Here is an 18,169-nt window from a genome sequence, read left to right as displayed (position 1 = left end):
CGCTAAGAATTAAAAGTCTTAAAAAAAATTGATGAACGCCGCACCATGGAAAAGACTCACCTGCCCTTTTTAGCCATGTCATTTACAGTAGTGTAAAAAAGATTTGACCTCATTTATGTTGAACCCCCAATTGAAAGCGATACCCAGCCCTACTTAATTCCACATTCAGTCAAAGTACATTACAAGTTGGCGGCCTTGAGCGAGATGGTTTATTCTACATGCCGTGCATATATACATTTTTATATATATATCGTGCGCGATCAGTTCGCGCGCATTACGTAATACCATACTTATCAAGTCGAATTCTGTATAAACCAAAGCGTTATGCTGTTCATATCTCATTTACTGTTGGCACGTGATCAAATCGTCGTAATCACTTCCGGAGTTGTACACGCAATCTACAGCTAAAATTCCCCTGTAATCTGTTTACAAGGGCAGGCAGAGTCGCGGTGTCTGAGGCTCTGAACCAGGGAATACCTGTCAGAGCCGGCAATGATAAACACTTCCACGTGAAATAAAAATCCAATGAACGCCAGATGTTTGATACAGTAGAACGTGTATACCCTTGAAATTTAATTTTATAATGTAGTAAAACATCATTAGTTCGTACAAATTACAGATCATTGAACCTTTCTAATCTGGACACCCTAAATTATGGTACATGCTAGTTCCGACACATGCTTTCGTGTCGTTGATTACCTCAATAATCGGGGCAGTTGAGTCGGAAGTACAAATTCTTTTATTTCTAAAAAGCAAAAAATAATAATGATAATTACGAATTGATTAACGAGAAATTACCAATAAAATATAATTAAAACCGATTTGAATCATCTTTACCTGCATTATCGAGAATCCCGGTCAGTCAAAAATAAAATATGCAAATATAATAAAGCTTAACATGGGAATATTTATGTGGTTTATTAAAAATAATCGGAAATATAATATACGAAAAAATTAATAGATCACGACATGATATGCGACCTATTTACATACATGTAACTTTCCTGGCACGTAAAAAACACAAACCAAACCCTCCAAATAGATATGGTGTTTGTCGGATATATATATATATATTAATTTACTTATTTAACATTTACCATACAGATCAACATATAATCGAAGACGAGATAAATTAAGAGTTAAGAGAAATCATCGCTGATCATACTATTTCCCCACCAAGTCATTTTCTTTTAACGCCCAATTCTCCATTTTGATCTCCCATTTTTTCCCACAAAGACGCCGCCACCTCAGACACTTAATTATATTTGATGTCATTACTCAGACTTGCCACCTCATGTCGGGTTAAGACCCCCAATTCCGCATTCCTCGAGTGACTCATTATTGCGAGAATTGGCAGTAACACGGGGAAACAACAAACCATGAGGTTCGACAGCAATATTACAATTCTGTATGAGACCTAAGATCGTAATTCCATTAATATTAGTTACCATGGAAACCCACGACCCAGCTAGGCTTTGCATTGTGACAGCTTCACAAAGGTTCCTTAGAAAATTATGATCGCGTAGGGGTTAGGGAACAGACATATTGGCTATCAGCTTCGTCATCTGCATTGGGAGTATTTTTTGAGTTGTGATATAGGATATCTCGCTGTGTTTCTATCGTTGACGTGGATTTTAGCTGTGTTGTGATATATGAATCAAGATGAAGCGTGATATACGTTGACATATTTATGAAGGTTTGTTTATAACATTTTTTCATTTGTTTTTATGTAGTCTTTATTTAGTGATTGCTTGTTGAGACGTGAAAGGCATTGTCAGCCCACCTTGCTCTCTGTAATATGCTGAATATTTATATTTCTAGACATTTTCGTAGGATTGGTCATTATGTATTGTATGCAGGATATTATATCATAACGAATGGTATGTTGATGTTTGGTATTCTATGAAAACATGTACTGTGTCGTTTTAATCAGAAAAACGCATTTTTAGTACACATTGCACTAGTCATCGAAACGTGACATATCGCATTTCATTGGTTGTGCTATATAAATCTACATAAAAGGTTTATACTTATATCATCGCTGTAGAAATATATTAGAACGTAGAGTGAAGGTGTCGATCTATTTATGTACCTACGCATACGTATTGAAAATATATTTGTATGAATTATTGCAAATGACGTTACGTCCTTAAATTACCTTAGCTGTTGAACCAAACCAAACAAACGATGTTGAACCCTTTTAAACAAACAAACAAACCTGTAAAATCAGGACACTCGCGAAAGGCATTTTTCTGAGGCAGACTGTATATTATATAGTTTATGTAGAAGGAAAGCGTTGTAGTCATAGTTAAATAATTACAATATCACTTACGTACGAAATTGACAAATCAACAGCTATACTGTATACATCTACTGACCATATCTTGTAAGACCACCCAGGACCTTCGTAGTATATGTCAAAACTTTGTCGATATTCTGAAATTGTTTGTTTTTTATTTACACAGGAGGCATTAATGGAGAGTTCGTAAATTATTTTATATTGGAAACTAACCAACATTTCAATCCTTGCACATATTGAAACATTGGCAAAAACCTGTCCAAACCACATGAAAGATGGTTTAAAGATACCAGTTCGTTAACATCTCACAAAAATGGAAAACTCGTTGTTTCTGAATCCATGAAAAATAAGATTGACATTTAAGGTCTGCTTTTAATTGTTCAAAATACAATCAGTCTATACAGAATATACTGAAAATAATACTGAGTATTTTGATTTTGATTTAAAGGATTTTGTGTCATTGTGACAGCTACGGTATAGTCAAGTAAAAATGGTACACACGAATGACGATTTAGTTGTCACTAAAAAGTGCCATCTTACTGAAATGCGATATTTTAATTACTGTACGGATTGTTACATTCAGTACAGACGAGAGATAAGGTAATCACAAGGCTGTTGATTAGTATGTTTTCCATCGATTGACGGTTGAAACAAATATTTTATTCTTTGCTATTTTTGTATGGTAACACCAAAACCTCGAGCTAAGTGAGGGAATCTATACGGGCAGATCTGTCTATGGTAACATCAATAGATCGATAATTGAGGGAATCTATACGTGCAGATCTTTGTATTGTCACACCAATAGACCGCGCTAGGTGAGGAAATCTATACGTGCAGATCTTTGTATTGTCACAACAGTAGATCGCGCTAGGTTAGGGAATCTATACGTGCAGATCTTTGTATTGTAACACCAATAGATCGCGCTAGGTGAGGGAATCTATACGCGCAGATCTTTGTATTGTCACATCAATAGATTGCGCTAGAGGTGAGGGAATCTATACGTGCAGATCTTTGTATTGTCACACAAATAGATCGCGCTAGGTGAGGGAATCTATACGTGCTGATCTTTGCATTGTCAAACCAATAGATTGCGATAGGGGTGAGGGAATCTATACGTGCAGATCTTTGTATTGTCACACCAATATATCGCGCTAGGTGAGGGAATCTATACGTGCAGATCTTTGTATTGTCACACAAATAGATCGCGCTAGGTGAGGGAATCTATACGTGCTGATCTTTGCATTGTCAAACCAATAGATTGCGATAGGGGTGAGGGAATCTATACGTGCAGATATTTGTATTGTCACACCAATAGATCGCGCTAGGTTAGGGAATCTATACGTGCAGATCTTTGTATTGTCAAACCAATAGATTGCGATAGGGGTGAGGGAATCTATACGTGCAGATCTTTGTATTGTAACACCAATAGATCGCGCTAGGTGAGGGAATATATACGTGCAGATCTTTGTATGGTAACACCAATAGATCGCGCTAGGTGAGGGAATCTATACGCGCAGATCTTTGTATTGTCACACCAATAGATCGCGCTCGGTGAGGGAATCTATACGTGCAGATCTTTGTATTGTCAAACCAATAGATTGCGATAGGGGTGAGGGAATCTATACGTGCAGATATTTGTATTGTCACACCAATAGATCGCGCTAGGTTAGGTAATCTTTACGTGCAGATCTTTGTATTGTCACACCAATAGACCGCGCTAGGTGAGGAAATCTATACGTGCAGATCTTTGTATTGTCACATCAATAGATCGCGCTAGGTGAGGGAATATATACGTGCAGATCTTTGTATTGTCACACCAATATATCGCGCTAGGTGAGGGAATCTATACGTGCAGATCTTTGCATTATCAAACCAATAGATTGCGATAGGGGTGAGGGAATCTATACGTGCAGATCTTTGTATTGTAACACCAATAGATCGCGCTAGGTGAGGGAATATATACGTGCAGATCTTTGTATTGTCACACCAATAGACCGCGCTAGGTGAGGAAATCTATACGTGCAGATCTTTGTATTGTCACACCAAGCGATCGCGCTAGGTTAGGGAATCTATACGTGCAGATCTTTGTATTGTCACACAAATAGATCGCGCTAGGTGAGGGAATCTATACGTGCAGATCTTTGCATTGTCAAACCAATAGATCGCGCTAGGTTAAGGAATCTATACGTGCAGATCTTTGTATTGTCACACCAATAGATCGCGCTAGGTGAGGGAATCTATACGTGCAGATCTTTGCATTGTCAAACCAATAGATTGCGATAGGGGTGAGGGAATCTATACGTGCAGATCTTTGTATTGTCACACCAATAGATTGCGCTAGAGGTGAGGGAATCTATACGTGCAGATATTTCTATGCTAACACCAATAGATTGCGATAGATGGGGGAATATATACGTGCAGATCTTTGTATTGTCACACCAATAGATCGCGCTAGGTGAGGAAATCTATACGTGCAGATCTTTGTATGGTAACACGAATAGATCGCGCTAGATGGGGAAATCTAAATGTGCAGATCTTTGTATGGTAACAATAGTGCGCGCTAGGTGAGGGAATATATACGTGCAGATCTTTGTATGGTAACAACAATAGTGCGCGCTAGGTGAGGGAATCTATACGTGCAGCTCTTTGTATTGTCAAACCAATAGACCGCGCTAGGTTAGGGAATCTATACGTGCAGATCTTTGTATTGTCACACCAATAGATTGCGCTAGATGGGGGAATCTATACGTGCAGATCTTTGTATTGTCACACCAATAGATCGCGCTAGGTGGGGGAATATATACGTGCAGATCTTTGTATTGTCACACCAATAGACCGCGCTAGGTGAGGGAATCTATACGTGCAGCTCTTTGTATTGTCAAACCAATAGACCGCGCTAGGTTAGGGAATCTATACGTGCAGATCTTTGTATTGTCAAACCAATAGATCGCGCTCGGTTAGGGAATCTATACGTGCAGATCTTTGTATTGTCAAACCAATAGATCGCGCTCGGTTAGGGAATCTATACGTGCAGATCTTTGTATTGTCAAACCAATAGATCGCGCTCGGTTAGGGAATCTATACGTGCAGATCTTTGTATTGTCAAACCAATAGATCGCGCTCGGTTAGGGAATCTATACGTGCAGATCTTTGTATTGTCACACCAATAGATCGCGCTAGGTGAGGGAATATATACGTGCAGATCTTTGTATTGTCACACCAATAGATTGCGCTAGATGGGGGAATCTATACGTGCAGATCTTTGTATTGTCACACCAATAGATCGCGCTAGGTGAGGGAATCTATACGTGCAGATCTTTGGGTTATTGCCTGTACGTGTCACCGAGGCGATAGACGTTACGTCTATACTCGCATATCTTGGTTTCCGAAATGTATTTCTATTGTTTTACAGCCCATCGACAATGCAAGTAATTTAGGGCCAAACAACCGTGTTAAAAGAGACATTCACAAAAAACTGGATACATGAAACAAGAAAAATAAAGGTTAAAAGGTGTACAAAAGGTGAACGAATTGGTTGTAAAATATATAAAGTTTTATTATATAGATCAACTGAGTGAAAATAATTAAACATTGGTTGAGCAGAAACTGTATCAAATAAACTTTTCATAGACCATGAATTACAGAATCTGTAACTATGGGTGACGTATGTATGGTTCTATGCGCAGTCGCGAGAGGGCAACTTCCTTTATGTGGTCTGCTCTACTGAATGTTTCAGTGTAAATGATGAAGATTAATGTTTATTGGAAATTTAGTCTATTCCAATGTAAGTAGACATCAAACAGCATCTATGTCGTCTGGGAATATACGAACGCATTTGTGATATATCGGATTGGATAATATAGTCGAACACACGTGTTTAATGTTGACATAAATAATTTAGTTTCGTGAATACTTCCTGGTGCGTTAGATAGTGTATAGCTTCGAATAACAAAGTCTCTATAAACAATTAAATGCTAAATGTCAAACAACGTTGACCTGCTCCCGTGAGCTTAGTTTCAAAATTGCCCCGTACCGATTCTCCTCGCCAATATATAATGTGAACCGTACAATTTTATATACAAAATGGGCTGAACCGGGGCATTTTAAAACGAAACAGATTGTAGTTTAAGTACATCTGGTGTACAAAGGGAGTTCGATAGTCTGACATGTTGATTACCGTTAGTCTAAACATTGTTATTTCTAGGTAAGGCGATATCCGCTATTCCAGACATTGTGGTTTCCAATTGTAGCACACATTTTTCATTGTCACGATTTGTTTGGGGTTTAACGTCCTTGAATCAGCCAGGGTCATATGAGGACGAGTGCCTGAGGAGACACCACCTGAAACAGAAAGTAAATACAAAGATATAAAAGAAAAGAAAAGATAAAGATCCCAAGTGTTGTAATTGGGGCATCATATCAATTTTGATCTTTTCAGTGTCGCCTTAGTAGAAAACACAAAAAAAACGATTATACACGGGCTACACACATTAGTCGCCTCAAACTATCATGCAGTAAAATACAGCAGGCCTATTCTTTCCCTAAAATTGCACGGTTTCCTTTGTAATGAATCTTAAATTTTCAGTGAAGGTAATTAAGTTCAAGCGCGTTTATGGAGGAAACCAAAATTAATATACAGCCTTATTGCAACACTTGCGATCTTTTTCCTTTTCAATTGGCATGGTATTCTAGTGCGATAGCACTATAAAGTCGCTTTCAGATCCGTGCGATCACAAGAAGGCATACAGCACGTATACACATACACACAACATACATGGAGGCACGTCCTTAAATGGCCTAAGCTGTTTGGACGTTACTAAATGGACTCTCTTTCCGGAGTTGTCTCCCTTGACACTGGCTATTGCAAAGACGTTAAACCCAAATCGAGAATAGTCTGATAAAAAAAATGTTTAGACTAGAGAAATTCCGGATAGGCGAGATTCTGTTATACTTGTATGTACTTGAGATACTTAGTATATGAGAAAAACACGTTTATTCTAAATGTCAGGGGTTAATACGGGTAATTTGATACTAATTGTCCCCCTTTTCCTTTGCGAGTCGTACATTATACGTGCAGTTTTAACATTTTATACTCCGATCCTGACAGACATTAGACATTAATTATCCCAATTACTAACATCACTGACATCCTGTCATATCATCTTTCTTCACTGAACTTTTTCATCAACTTAATTAAACATTGAACAGACAGCCCAGAAATGTCGCTGCACAGAATTTTATTTCATATTTGCTGAGGGATGGTCGATACATTTTTTCAAAATGGTATTGTGATATATTTTTGCTTTATATTTGAAGAGGTAAGGACATTTGTTTTGCGACATTATATTTCGATGGAGCTTTCCTTAATACCATTTTAGAGACGAGGATAGGTTTTCAATTGACATTTCGTGAAAATTGTTCCAAACACTAATCTAGTATGTACTTAATAATACAACAATATTATGTATGAGTCTATGGATGTTCGTATACACAGTTAGTTAATTAACTTGTTTACTTTTCTACAAATGAATAAGGGGATTTACATTATGACTCAGCTGTTAATTAATTATTATGATTTAACTAATGTTGCAGATGTATAAGCGGCTTTGCATTATGAGCCACCGGCGCATGCGCCCTGTGACCCGCTCATCGGTTGCATTAGCAGCAAATGTAAGTCTTTAAATTTATTTTATTAATATACAAATGGGTGTTATGAAATAGACATGTATTATAGTATGAATGTCTGAATTAACTTTTTGTCTATTTCTTCAGTGTGCAATGCTCTCTTAATGGGGTCTCCTTGAATTGTTTGGAAGCATAGGCAACTTAACACTATTGGCAATGACGTCATGATTAAAGATGAATAAACACTTGAATAGGTTTAGAGGTACTCGAATAAGTTTAATGTTTAACAACCTATCAACATGTCATTTTTATTTATTTTTTAATACACGAAATAAATAAATATCATTGCGAGTAAACTTACGGTAGCCGTAGTAAAAATGTTTTCTTGAAAAAAAACACAAAAAAAAACCAACAACATGGAAGCTGTTAGTTATGCTACAAGGCATTCCTGAAAATGCGTGAAAGGTACCCCTACTTACAACAACTATAACTACTCATTGAAACTTGTTTTTTTTCTACATGAATATATTTTTATAAATAATTTCTGAAAAGTGGGATCCTTCAGACTGTTATCGTGACGTGTTGAGTGAATGTCAGCAGACCTTGTCTCAAGTTGATACCATTCTCTGTACCCTTTTGTAGACATTCTGTGACGTGAGAAAGGGTTCAGAAAAGGAAGCACGTGCCACAAGAGAGCTGTTACAGATTTTATCCATGCCGCATGTCCAGGTAATATCAATATTAGTTATCTCCCCTGTTTCGAGCTAATTCTGGGTATATTATATTGGTGCCGGGTGTGTCATACGTTTATCCTTCCAAGTTTCCTGTTTGAAACCATATTTTGTACGGAAGCTTATAATGAGAACGCGCTATGTTGCTTCCCGGTATGGTTAAACCCCGTCTGTTATTTGTTGTTTTACCTCGTTTTCAAAGTGTGTACATACAAACATTGTACTTGATGTCAAGAGAAGAAGAATATTTGCATTATATACGTGAACTGATCATATCTGGCATACATGTTTCGTGCTAGATCAATATGAAAACAGCTTGAAGCCGAGTTCTAGATATTTAAAATCATATTCTTAGGTTTCAGATTTCTTTGTCGATGTGAAACAGAAATCATCGATTTTTTTGTCGTCCATGTTGACTACTCTGTTTCAAAATTCATTCAGCAATCTCATTATGCTTAGGTCATCTGAGTGTGACCTCGAATCATAAAAGTCGTGCAGTGCGGGACCAGGTGCAGACTTGACAGAAACGTTCAGCTTCCACAAAACTGAGCATATGCGTTTAATTATCATTATATTTAAATGTTTACAGACGTTTACCATTTTTATGATCAGTGTGAAAAGTGTGAGTTTGTCAACGGCTGAACTTGCATTTAAGTGATTGCCACGTAAACGCTGGTACCTTACAAGAAAATTGCATTTTAATGTTTAATTTTGTTATTTTCCTGACTTTGAAAGTGAAAAAGTCGAAAACCGTAATATAACATAGAGTATGTTGAAAAAGGGATCACGATTGTTTAAATCTTTATTTTATTCATAACATCCCCATCATAAGCGCATGATTGCACACATGTGGAGATATACGCCATGTGACATAGGGCCAGTAATAAGTAGAATAAATAATTCAAGATGTCCGACTGAAATACTGAGATACTATTAAAAGGGCCAAGACTTCACCATTCACTCAAAGCTAACGACTTCATTCTAAGACAAATTAAGCAATTCAATATTAAACAACAAATTAAAATAAAAAATAAATAAAGCAAAAATTAATAATCTAGAGATATTTCATATTTAAAAACCATTCATGAGCTGGAACAATTATTGCACTCATGAAAAATAACACCCTGTAAAATAGCTTTGTTTTGCACAATAGGAATTGTTTATCAATACATTTAAGAAAAAAGGGGATTCTTTTAATTTCACAATAGCTTCATGCACTGAAAACTGAAAAACGAACGTCAAAATCCGTTGTTGCGATGGTTATCAATCAATGTCAATTCGGGTGTTGCAGCAAAGTTAACTTAAGGGCAACTTCACATTAATCCAGTTTGATTTCATATACAGTTCCTAACTGAAATATGAAATTCGATCAACACAGTAAATTAAATTAATTCAAAACGATCTCTCCTTTACTTTTGATTTTATATCATCAAAGAAATTCTCCATGGAATTGTTATAAAACCTAAAAATCAATCACAATCTGGCTTATTCTCAGACACACTGGAACCTAGATTTCATACCACACATAAATAATGTTCATTTCAGTACAATATATTCCCCACGTCAAAATGGTTGTACTTCAAGCTTCAATTGTTGCACTTTGCAAATACTTTGTACAGACTGTTCGTCTCTATTTGAATTAAAAGTCGATATAACATGTAAAAGAAGCGTACTGTTCGCAGGGATTGGATGTCAGAAACTGACAAAAGGATTATTTATTAGTATGTATAATGGGAAATATAACGCTTATCAAACCAGTCTTTAACGTATATCGATTTTACTTTAATACATATATCTTTGCATGAACTTCTTGCGTAAAACAACATTTATGCTAAAATAACAAATAGTCCGTGCAGAACCTCGTTATCGGAAATTACATCAACTCTTATAAAATGAAACGGATAAACCGGATTTAGACATGTTACACGTTACATAGTTGAATTACGGAAGGTCGTAAAAAATGGAATACCTAGACCGGACAACTACGAAAATACAACAAAGTCATACATGGTCACGTGATAGAAAATGAATAAACGGTAGGTCTGCCAAGAGATTTAACTGATTTTAAAATTCAATTACTAGATGTGATTTTTGTGACTGAATGCGCTGAATTCAAGAGGCAATTCTTGTTTCGCATCAACAACATTTAATTACTACCAACCTACCGTACATAATCGGATGTTTCCCTGTGCGTTTCTTCTAAGGCAACATTACGGAAACTAAAATGTATTTGCTACGTTGTTTAGCGGTATTGATTTCAGAGTCTTATTAACAGCTAGGGTCAGTTAAGGATGTGTCATCATGTGTGCATAATATGCATGCATGTGTGTATGTCTGCTGGATGCGGTATTTTGTGTATTTGCCTCCTTGCGATTGCACAGACCAGACGCCGACTTTTATATATATTTTACTGAAATACAATGCCGAAGGAACCGAACACAGTATTCTATCAGGTCACATGATACTGACAACGGGTAAACCTGTTGCTGTGATTACCCTGAAAGCTGAGCGTTTAGCAAGGAATTATAACTATCATATCTTAAAGACTTTGGCATGTCCTGGCTTTTCGACAGAAGCTATAGACATCTTTCAAATTTGGGCGAACATCCAGCACTTAAGGACAAGAGTTGAAAATTCCACCGGAAGATTCTATTAAAGTAAAAAAATAATGTACCAAATAGGGAAAAATAACTATCGTGTGTAAGGACCTGATTATGTTCCAATCTGGGAAAACAACCCATGTTTATGGCAAAACTGTAGGAAATGTTATGTTTTACTGTTGGGTATCGCATCTATTATGGAACAGTATCGGAGAATAGTAGAGTGACTCTTTAGCAATACCTTGTTATGCTATAAAAAAATAATAAAAAAATTGGAACATGTTCCCCGTTTGTGCTTGTTACAAAATAGAAATGAAACATTTATATTAGGGTGTTACGTTAATCTTTGTAAACAAATAATGTTGGTCATTCGATATTGTCACAAAAATAGGATAGAATTGGTAACCCATTAGTTTTTCATCATTTTTATTAAAAAGGGCCGGTTTCCAAAACGGCCCCTTCTCTGATTCAAATTTCCTGTTGGTGGTGCATTGCCCATACCGTTGTGGTCACAAATCTATAAAGTATAAAGATTTAGGTCACTTGTTTTTTTTTTATGGCTCCTCAAAGTTGTACCTTTCAGAAGCTGTCTAAGTGTTGATAAAATGTGCATGTTATGTAAAATATTAATGAAAATCTAATCAAATGATGGTCACCGTAAAGAATACATTCATGGCATGATTGTGACAAAAAATCATGTTTCCATCGCGCCATTTGGCTGTTTTATGGAAGAAACAATCTCAAAAATGCCATTTTCGATGATAACATTTTAGACACAAAAACTGTGTTTTTTAGAGAATACACCCTTTTATGGGCGTTGGATGCAAACCAATTTTTATCCTATTAAACAGTACGTAATATGCTATTGATGAGAGGAAAAATCATCAAAATGTAAGTGGTGGAACATTTTCAAATGTTGGGTTGAATTAGCCTATGGTTGAATTGCCGATTTTCGACTTTCTTTAGATAATTAACAAAAAAACGAGAGTATTTGCTCGGTATGTTGAGAATATGTACACAGATATGAAAAAAAGTGAGAGAAACACTTTTTCATAAAAAAAATCCAAGATGGCTACTTCACAAGTCCCCGTGGTTGAAGACATTGGCTGACAAATAGACAGAACAACAAACAAAACGTGTTCCTTATGATTTTGGTTGGTTTTCGCATTTACGGGAGTGTTCATAGCTACGGGCGATTGTATAATACCTATATTTATAAGTTTGGTTAGTCACATGGTAACGGGGATCTTTCATATCGAGCCCCAAACATACTTTCGACATATGCACTCCGTTGCCGCATGGAAAACTATTTCAAGTTTTGTCGGAATTTCTTTACCTGTGGTTGTAATGGTCGAGGGTTTTCCAGCGTCCTGTAATACCCAAGGTAGTACAAGATACTGGAGATGTGCGCACACATTCCCATCGTTCTCTCTCCAACTGGGCACTGGCAGTAGTAGTCCTTTATTGGGGCCTCAACATCGGGTGAAACGGTGAACCGTATCCAAACGTTATATTTCGTTTGGCTTTTGTGTCGAGAATGTATTTGACATCGGAGAAGGTCTGGGGAGTGCTGGTAAAGCCACACCTCATAGTCTCCGTCATCACTTAAATGTTCGGCGATGTAACCAGGAGCCAGAGATATCTGATACGTTCCACACGTAATGGTTCTCAAGTAATCAAGATCGAGACGGGGAAACAGTACGGAAGATGCATCCATCTTGACAAACTCGGACCTTGCCCGTCTAGATAGATCCGGATCTGTCTTGACTCTCTGAGCTAAACCATTCGGTGTTGTCAAACGGTCCTTCATACGTTCAGCCATTAGCCTATCTTTGGCATCTCTCTCTGGAGATCTCTGGTAGATCGGTCCTCTAATACCATTCAGACAGGCTGTGACGGTTCGAAGCAAAGCCTCGATGACATTGATAAAGCTGTTAGACACCAATTGCGTTCGGAAGAACGTCCAGTGTTTCAGACGACCATGATAGGATTCCACAATCCACCTCGATTTGGTGATAGTTCTGTCAAGATTTGCTTGGACGTCAGAATGTTGACTTTGACCGGGTTTCAGGTATGACGGCATGCTAGCATTGAGGCCAGAGGCTTCGAGAACTGGTAGGACATCTCTAAAACCTCGGTCAACGACAACGTTGTCGTCTGGTTGTAGCCAAGTAACTAGCTTGTCCATGACTTTTTTTGTAATTGTAGCATCATTTTCGCTGCCAGTGAATGGTCCTACTGTGTCCAGAATGTAGCCATCTGGTAAGGCGATGCTCATGAATTTGAGATAGTTTCTCTTCTTCTGGCCACAGTAGGACATTCTCTGGAGCTTGTGGTCGGAGCTTTTCTGGATATAAATATAGGTGCCATCTAATATGGCAGTGGCTTTATCTCCAAAAAATGCTTCTGAAAAGACAGTATTGTGCCCGAGCAACTGTTCTCTTGTCAAGTGATCCGGACCTAGAAATTGTGGGACTATCGATGTGTCTAATGCCTGTACTATGGAGTGGAAAGTTTTGGACACACTTGACTTGGAAATTCCAAAAAGAGAAGAACACTGACTCCAGGAAATGTCGGTTTTCAGTTTTACCCAGAACAGTAATAGAGCATCGTGTGTAGTCTTGGTATATATACCAGATGAAAGATATGGGGAACAGTGCGAGTGGATTTCGAGGAACTGATCTTTGGACCAACCTGTCCAGGCCATGCATGCCGAGTCATCAAGAGAAGAAAAGCTTATTGTAAACGCAGACTGGTTCTGTGAAAGGACGTGCGACACCTCTAGGAGGTCATTAATGATTTCGGACGATTTTGATGGTAACTGAGATTCCAAGGAACCTCTACCATCAAGGACAACCTCTGTAGACGGATCTAAGTCGTTACCAATAAGGTGAATGGAGCAGACGCGGGATGAGGTGGGACACCACAGTTTGTGTGAATAGATCAGGTGATGTCTTGCACGTTTTGGTAAGACTGATGATTTTGTTCCATTTCTTGCAAAGGTAACAAGACAGAGACAGCATTTTTTGTGTGAAGATGATCCATTCAAAAGATCATGAAGGGTCAGCAACGGCAGGATATGGGACGGGGAGTCGTCTTCTTCCTCTATTTCCTGGTTCTGCTCGGGTTCAGGTTCAGGCTGATTTTTGTTCCGAAGATACTTCATGTAGCACTTCTGGCAAATAAGTGCTTGTTCCTTTGCTGACATCAATCCTTGTTGCACCAGCGTATCTAGGAGCCATTTATATTGTGGACTATTTACATTGCGTGCACTTCTGTTCTTATTGCCACTACGTTTCTTGAAGTATACTTGACACCCTTCTCCAACACATTTACCCTCCATCTTGAAACAATAACGATTGGTTTATGAAGCGTCGATAAAGTAACAAAATAGCAAGCCACCGATGATTGCTGTAAACAGCTAATACTTAGTAGTTTGGTACAATTATGCGAAAATGTGTGATAAATAACGAACAACTAATTACACAAAATAACAAGACAATATAATAAATCACATTCAATACCTCCAAGAAGCGCAGAATTGATTGATTACTTAGAACAAAATAAAGTATTTCATATGGATAATCTATCTATTCGATGTGGCGTGGTCGGCAGGCACAAAGAAAGTGAGACAAGTCAGGGTCCCAACCCTGACAGAGCCACAACGCTTTGGAGATGGGACAATAAAACAAGGAAAGTGAGACAAGAATAGCTAGCGTCGAGTCAATGATTCCGTAAACGTATAGACAAAGACAAGAAGATACGGATAAATGTACAAGGCCACACGATCAGAAAATTCAGAAGAGGACAACTTGAGATAGAACAGTATTCATGTATCAGGGTGTCCTCAGTGTAAATCTTTATATCGATACTGTTTATTTAGTCGTTACACATCATAAAACTGTCATGAAAATATCCGCTCTGATATTCAATATAAAAGTTTGTATATAATAAGCTATATAATAGGGTTTCAGACAAGGTTGTTACTCATTTCCCCTTTTCTTTCAATTTACAACCACATTCAGGCGGCGATATGAGAACGTTCCACCACATGGAATTAGCTGATTTTTGGTACACATATGAAACAAGTAAAGCTCTATCCGATTTTCTGATGGAAATTTGCATCCAAAACTATATAACGGGAGAAAATTGCAATTTTATGGCATTTTTCTTCATAATTGTGTCTCTGCAAGTGCATTTTCATCCGAGAATATTTTTTTTTATGTTTTATGAATAAACACGATGTTTTGGAAATATTTATCAAAAGAAATTTATACTATGTTGCGAATTACAATTTCGAGATAACCTTCTTTTATTTACGAACTTATGTCTTTGATGCTGAAATTGACAACTTTATAAAAATACATTTTCACTGAAATTATGAAATCTGGGTGTCGGAAAGGTGTAAAATTATTCTTCGGAAAAGAAAATAACAGTAGTTGAGCTAGATAAGAAATTATACGGGGGCAGGCTCCTATGGAGAATTAACATTACTGGAAACAGGCCCTTTAATGAAAAGAATTAAATAAATAAGATATTTAATCCATCTTCAATTTGTTATTTTAGCCAAAATAAATGTTCCATGTGAATGAAAGTCGATGTTTGTTATGCGCCACAAACTTAATCTGCATTATTATTTCAATACAATTTCTCTTTTGAGGGAATACTAAAAAGGTTTGAGAACATAAGTAGTGCTGTATGATTGTAAGCGAAATAGCCTTTGAACTACGGGGCAAGATAATCGAGATAATAGGCTCTGAGTCATCGACATTCGCTATACATGTTCAATCCAACAACTCAAGGTAAGCTGTCAAAGATCTTTGCAATCGCATATCACCCATTTGTATTGGCTGTGATTTCATTTTTATTGTGTAAATAAAATCCATTGGAGATAAAATCTGACGGTACGAAAAAAATCATCATGATGCCAGTTATAAACTGTTTTGACACTTCTACGGGCAGAAATAAATCTCTGTGGTTTTTTTAATCTTCCGATGTGTTTTAAAAAAAAAATATTTTTAATTCTTCTCCTTTCTCACTTGATGTTAAATATGCTTTACGGTAAATGCTGGAATATATATATAAAATGTCAAGTACAAGATGCAGAGTCACCGATCTCCAATCCCATGGAGAATTGGTCGCTCAGCATAGACAGATCAATTTAGTCCTGTTATAGCGAAACCCGTTTTTAATAAATTGAAAAGAATGTACGGTTTCATGTAGTTTTCTAGGAATATTCCTACGGGGTTTAAATGATTATTTTAGGAGTGTCAAAGAACCAATTTTTGCCGTTAATACTGCATCACCGAGATTCTTTATTTACTCTTTCTATTTTGCCTCGAAAACATCGAAGAGTTTTTTTTTTATCATATTCCTGTTTATAGTTTATGTTTGTAAGACATACTTAATTAAATATATCAGTTGTATATTTCAATGTACTTTCTGTCCTCCCAACACCATCACGTTTTACATAAAAAAAAACTGTAGTGGAATCCGAAAAAAAATCATATCTGAAAATAAAGTAATACAATTTAAAATTCTCATGAAAATGCACAGAGTTCATCCTGCTGTATCCTACAATTCCTAGTTAGCTGGGTGCATGGTATTTCATAGAGACGGTACTCAATAAAATCGGCATCAGATTGGCTCTATAACAAGGAGGCAAGTACACTTACATACCCTGTCTCCAGCACACATCCACACGGAGACATGCCCTTAAAATTTAACAACCGAAGCTATCAATAGGACATTTAACAAAATAAAACCAAGCCAAAGTCCATTATACAGCCAGTATTAGAAGGGACAGAGACAGCTTATTCTTAGCAAAATATACACCAAACAAAAAAGCAAACACACATTTAGTGGTTTTTTTATAATATTGGCTGCATTAACTGCTTGATATGAAAGTGGCTAGATTATCTTCTTGAAACGAATGTGTCTTGATTATGATAAAACGTTCACCTGCGATGACATATAAATGCAGTAAGTGTACCCACTACATAGGTTTAAGTAGAAACACAATTAAAGATAATAGAAATCATCATTGTCGAAACGTCAGCGCAATACTTTCTCATGTATTTTATTTTTGTTTATTTAATTCAGTATTCCATTTTACCCCTCTGCTTAATGGGACAAACAAGCAGCAGATTTCATCATACTCTAAATCAGTTTTATTAAGATAAAAAGAGTGCAACATATTGTTTAATTTCACATTGATTTTATCAATCATGTACATAATATGTATTTTGACACATCCACATACGTTTTAATAGTATTGATGGCAAAATCTATCTTGCATGAAGTTCAGTCATAAGTTTAAACCTAATTAGTTATGTAATGTAAAGCACATGTTATCGTGATTTGCTTTTTTAAGCTGTCGTGTTACAGGCGTTACTCTACACACACGATCGTGTGGCTGCAGGAGAGTTTGACCCTGTCGTTGACCAGGAGACATATGACATAGCTACGGATGAAAAGACACTCAAGATCGTCCATCTGGTCAAGAGTGACGAACCACTGGTCAGTTGTTTTTGTACTTGTTTATTGTTATTTATTTCCCTCCCATTATTTTAGGAATATTTATCGATTGAGATTAATAGTTTTTGACATTCTTTTTACTTATAAACGGCAGACTTTTTTCAACATGATCACAAGTTTTCATAAAAGCCCCTTTTCCGAGAGAAAAAAATCTTCTAACTAGTGTCCGATTAAAATGTTCATCCTACTGCGGTATGCATACCGACGTTTTATATCATAAAATAGGGGAGGGGGGCATAAAGTGTTGCCCATGTCTGTCCCGTCCCGTCCCGTCCCGTCCCGTCCCGTTCCGTCCCGTCCCCGTCCCATCCCGTCCCGTCCAGTCCCGTCCCGTCCCGTCCCGTCCCGTCCCAATGTAAACTTAGAACATCAAACAC

At 37.1% G+C, this 18,169-nt stretch overlaps 1 protein-coding gene across 3 annotated transcripts in view; it reads left to right on the top strand.

The window, feature by feature from the left end:
- The window catches only part of LOC110458800 (MAGUK p55 subfamily member 7-like), a 102,763-nt gene that overhangs the window by 63,319 nt on the left and 21,275 nt on the right, over positions 1-18,169 (top strand). For 2 of the 3 annotated variants that reach the window (XM_021510708.1, XM_021510707.1), the window contains exons 4-6: positions 7,892-7,969; positions 8,567-8,653; positions 17,643-17,774. In XM_021510708.1, the coding sequence (XP_021366383.1) occupies positions 7,892-7,969; positions 8,567-8,653; positions 17,643-17,774 (297 nt within the window). Of the gene's footprint in view, positions 1-1,366; positions 1,697-7,891; positions 7,970-8,566; positions 8,654-17,642; positions 17,775-18,169 lie in introns of those variants that run through there. The other variant, XM_021510709.1, reaches the window with a different exon arrangement.

This window comes from Mizuhopecten yessoensis, unplaced genomic scaffold (genome assembly GCF_002113885.1).
Source record: "Mizuhopecten yessoensis strain PY_sf001 unplaced genomic scaffold, ASM211388v2 scaffold9801, whole genome shotgun sequence".
NCBI classification, from domain to species: Eukaryota; Metazoa; Mollusca; class Bivalvia; order Pectinida; family Pectinidae; genus Mizuhopecten; species Mizuhopecten yessoensis.
This window is presented reverse-complemented; position numbering and strand designations above follow the sequence as displayed.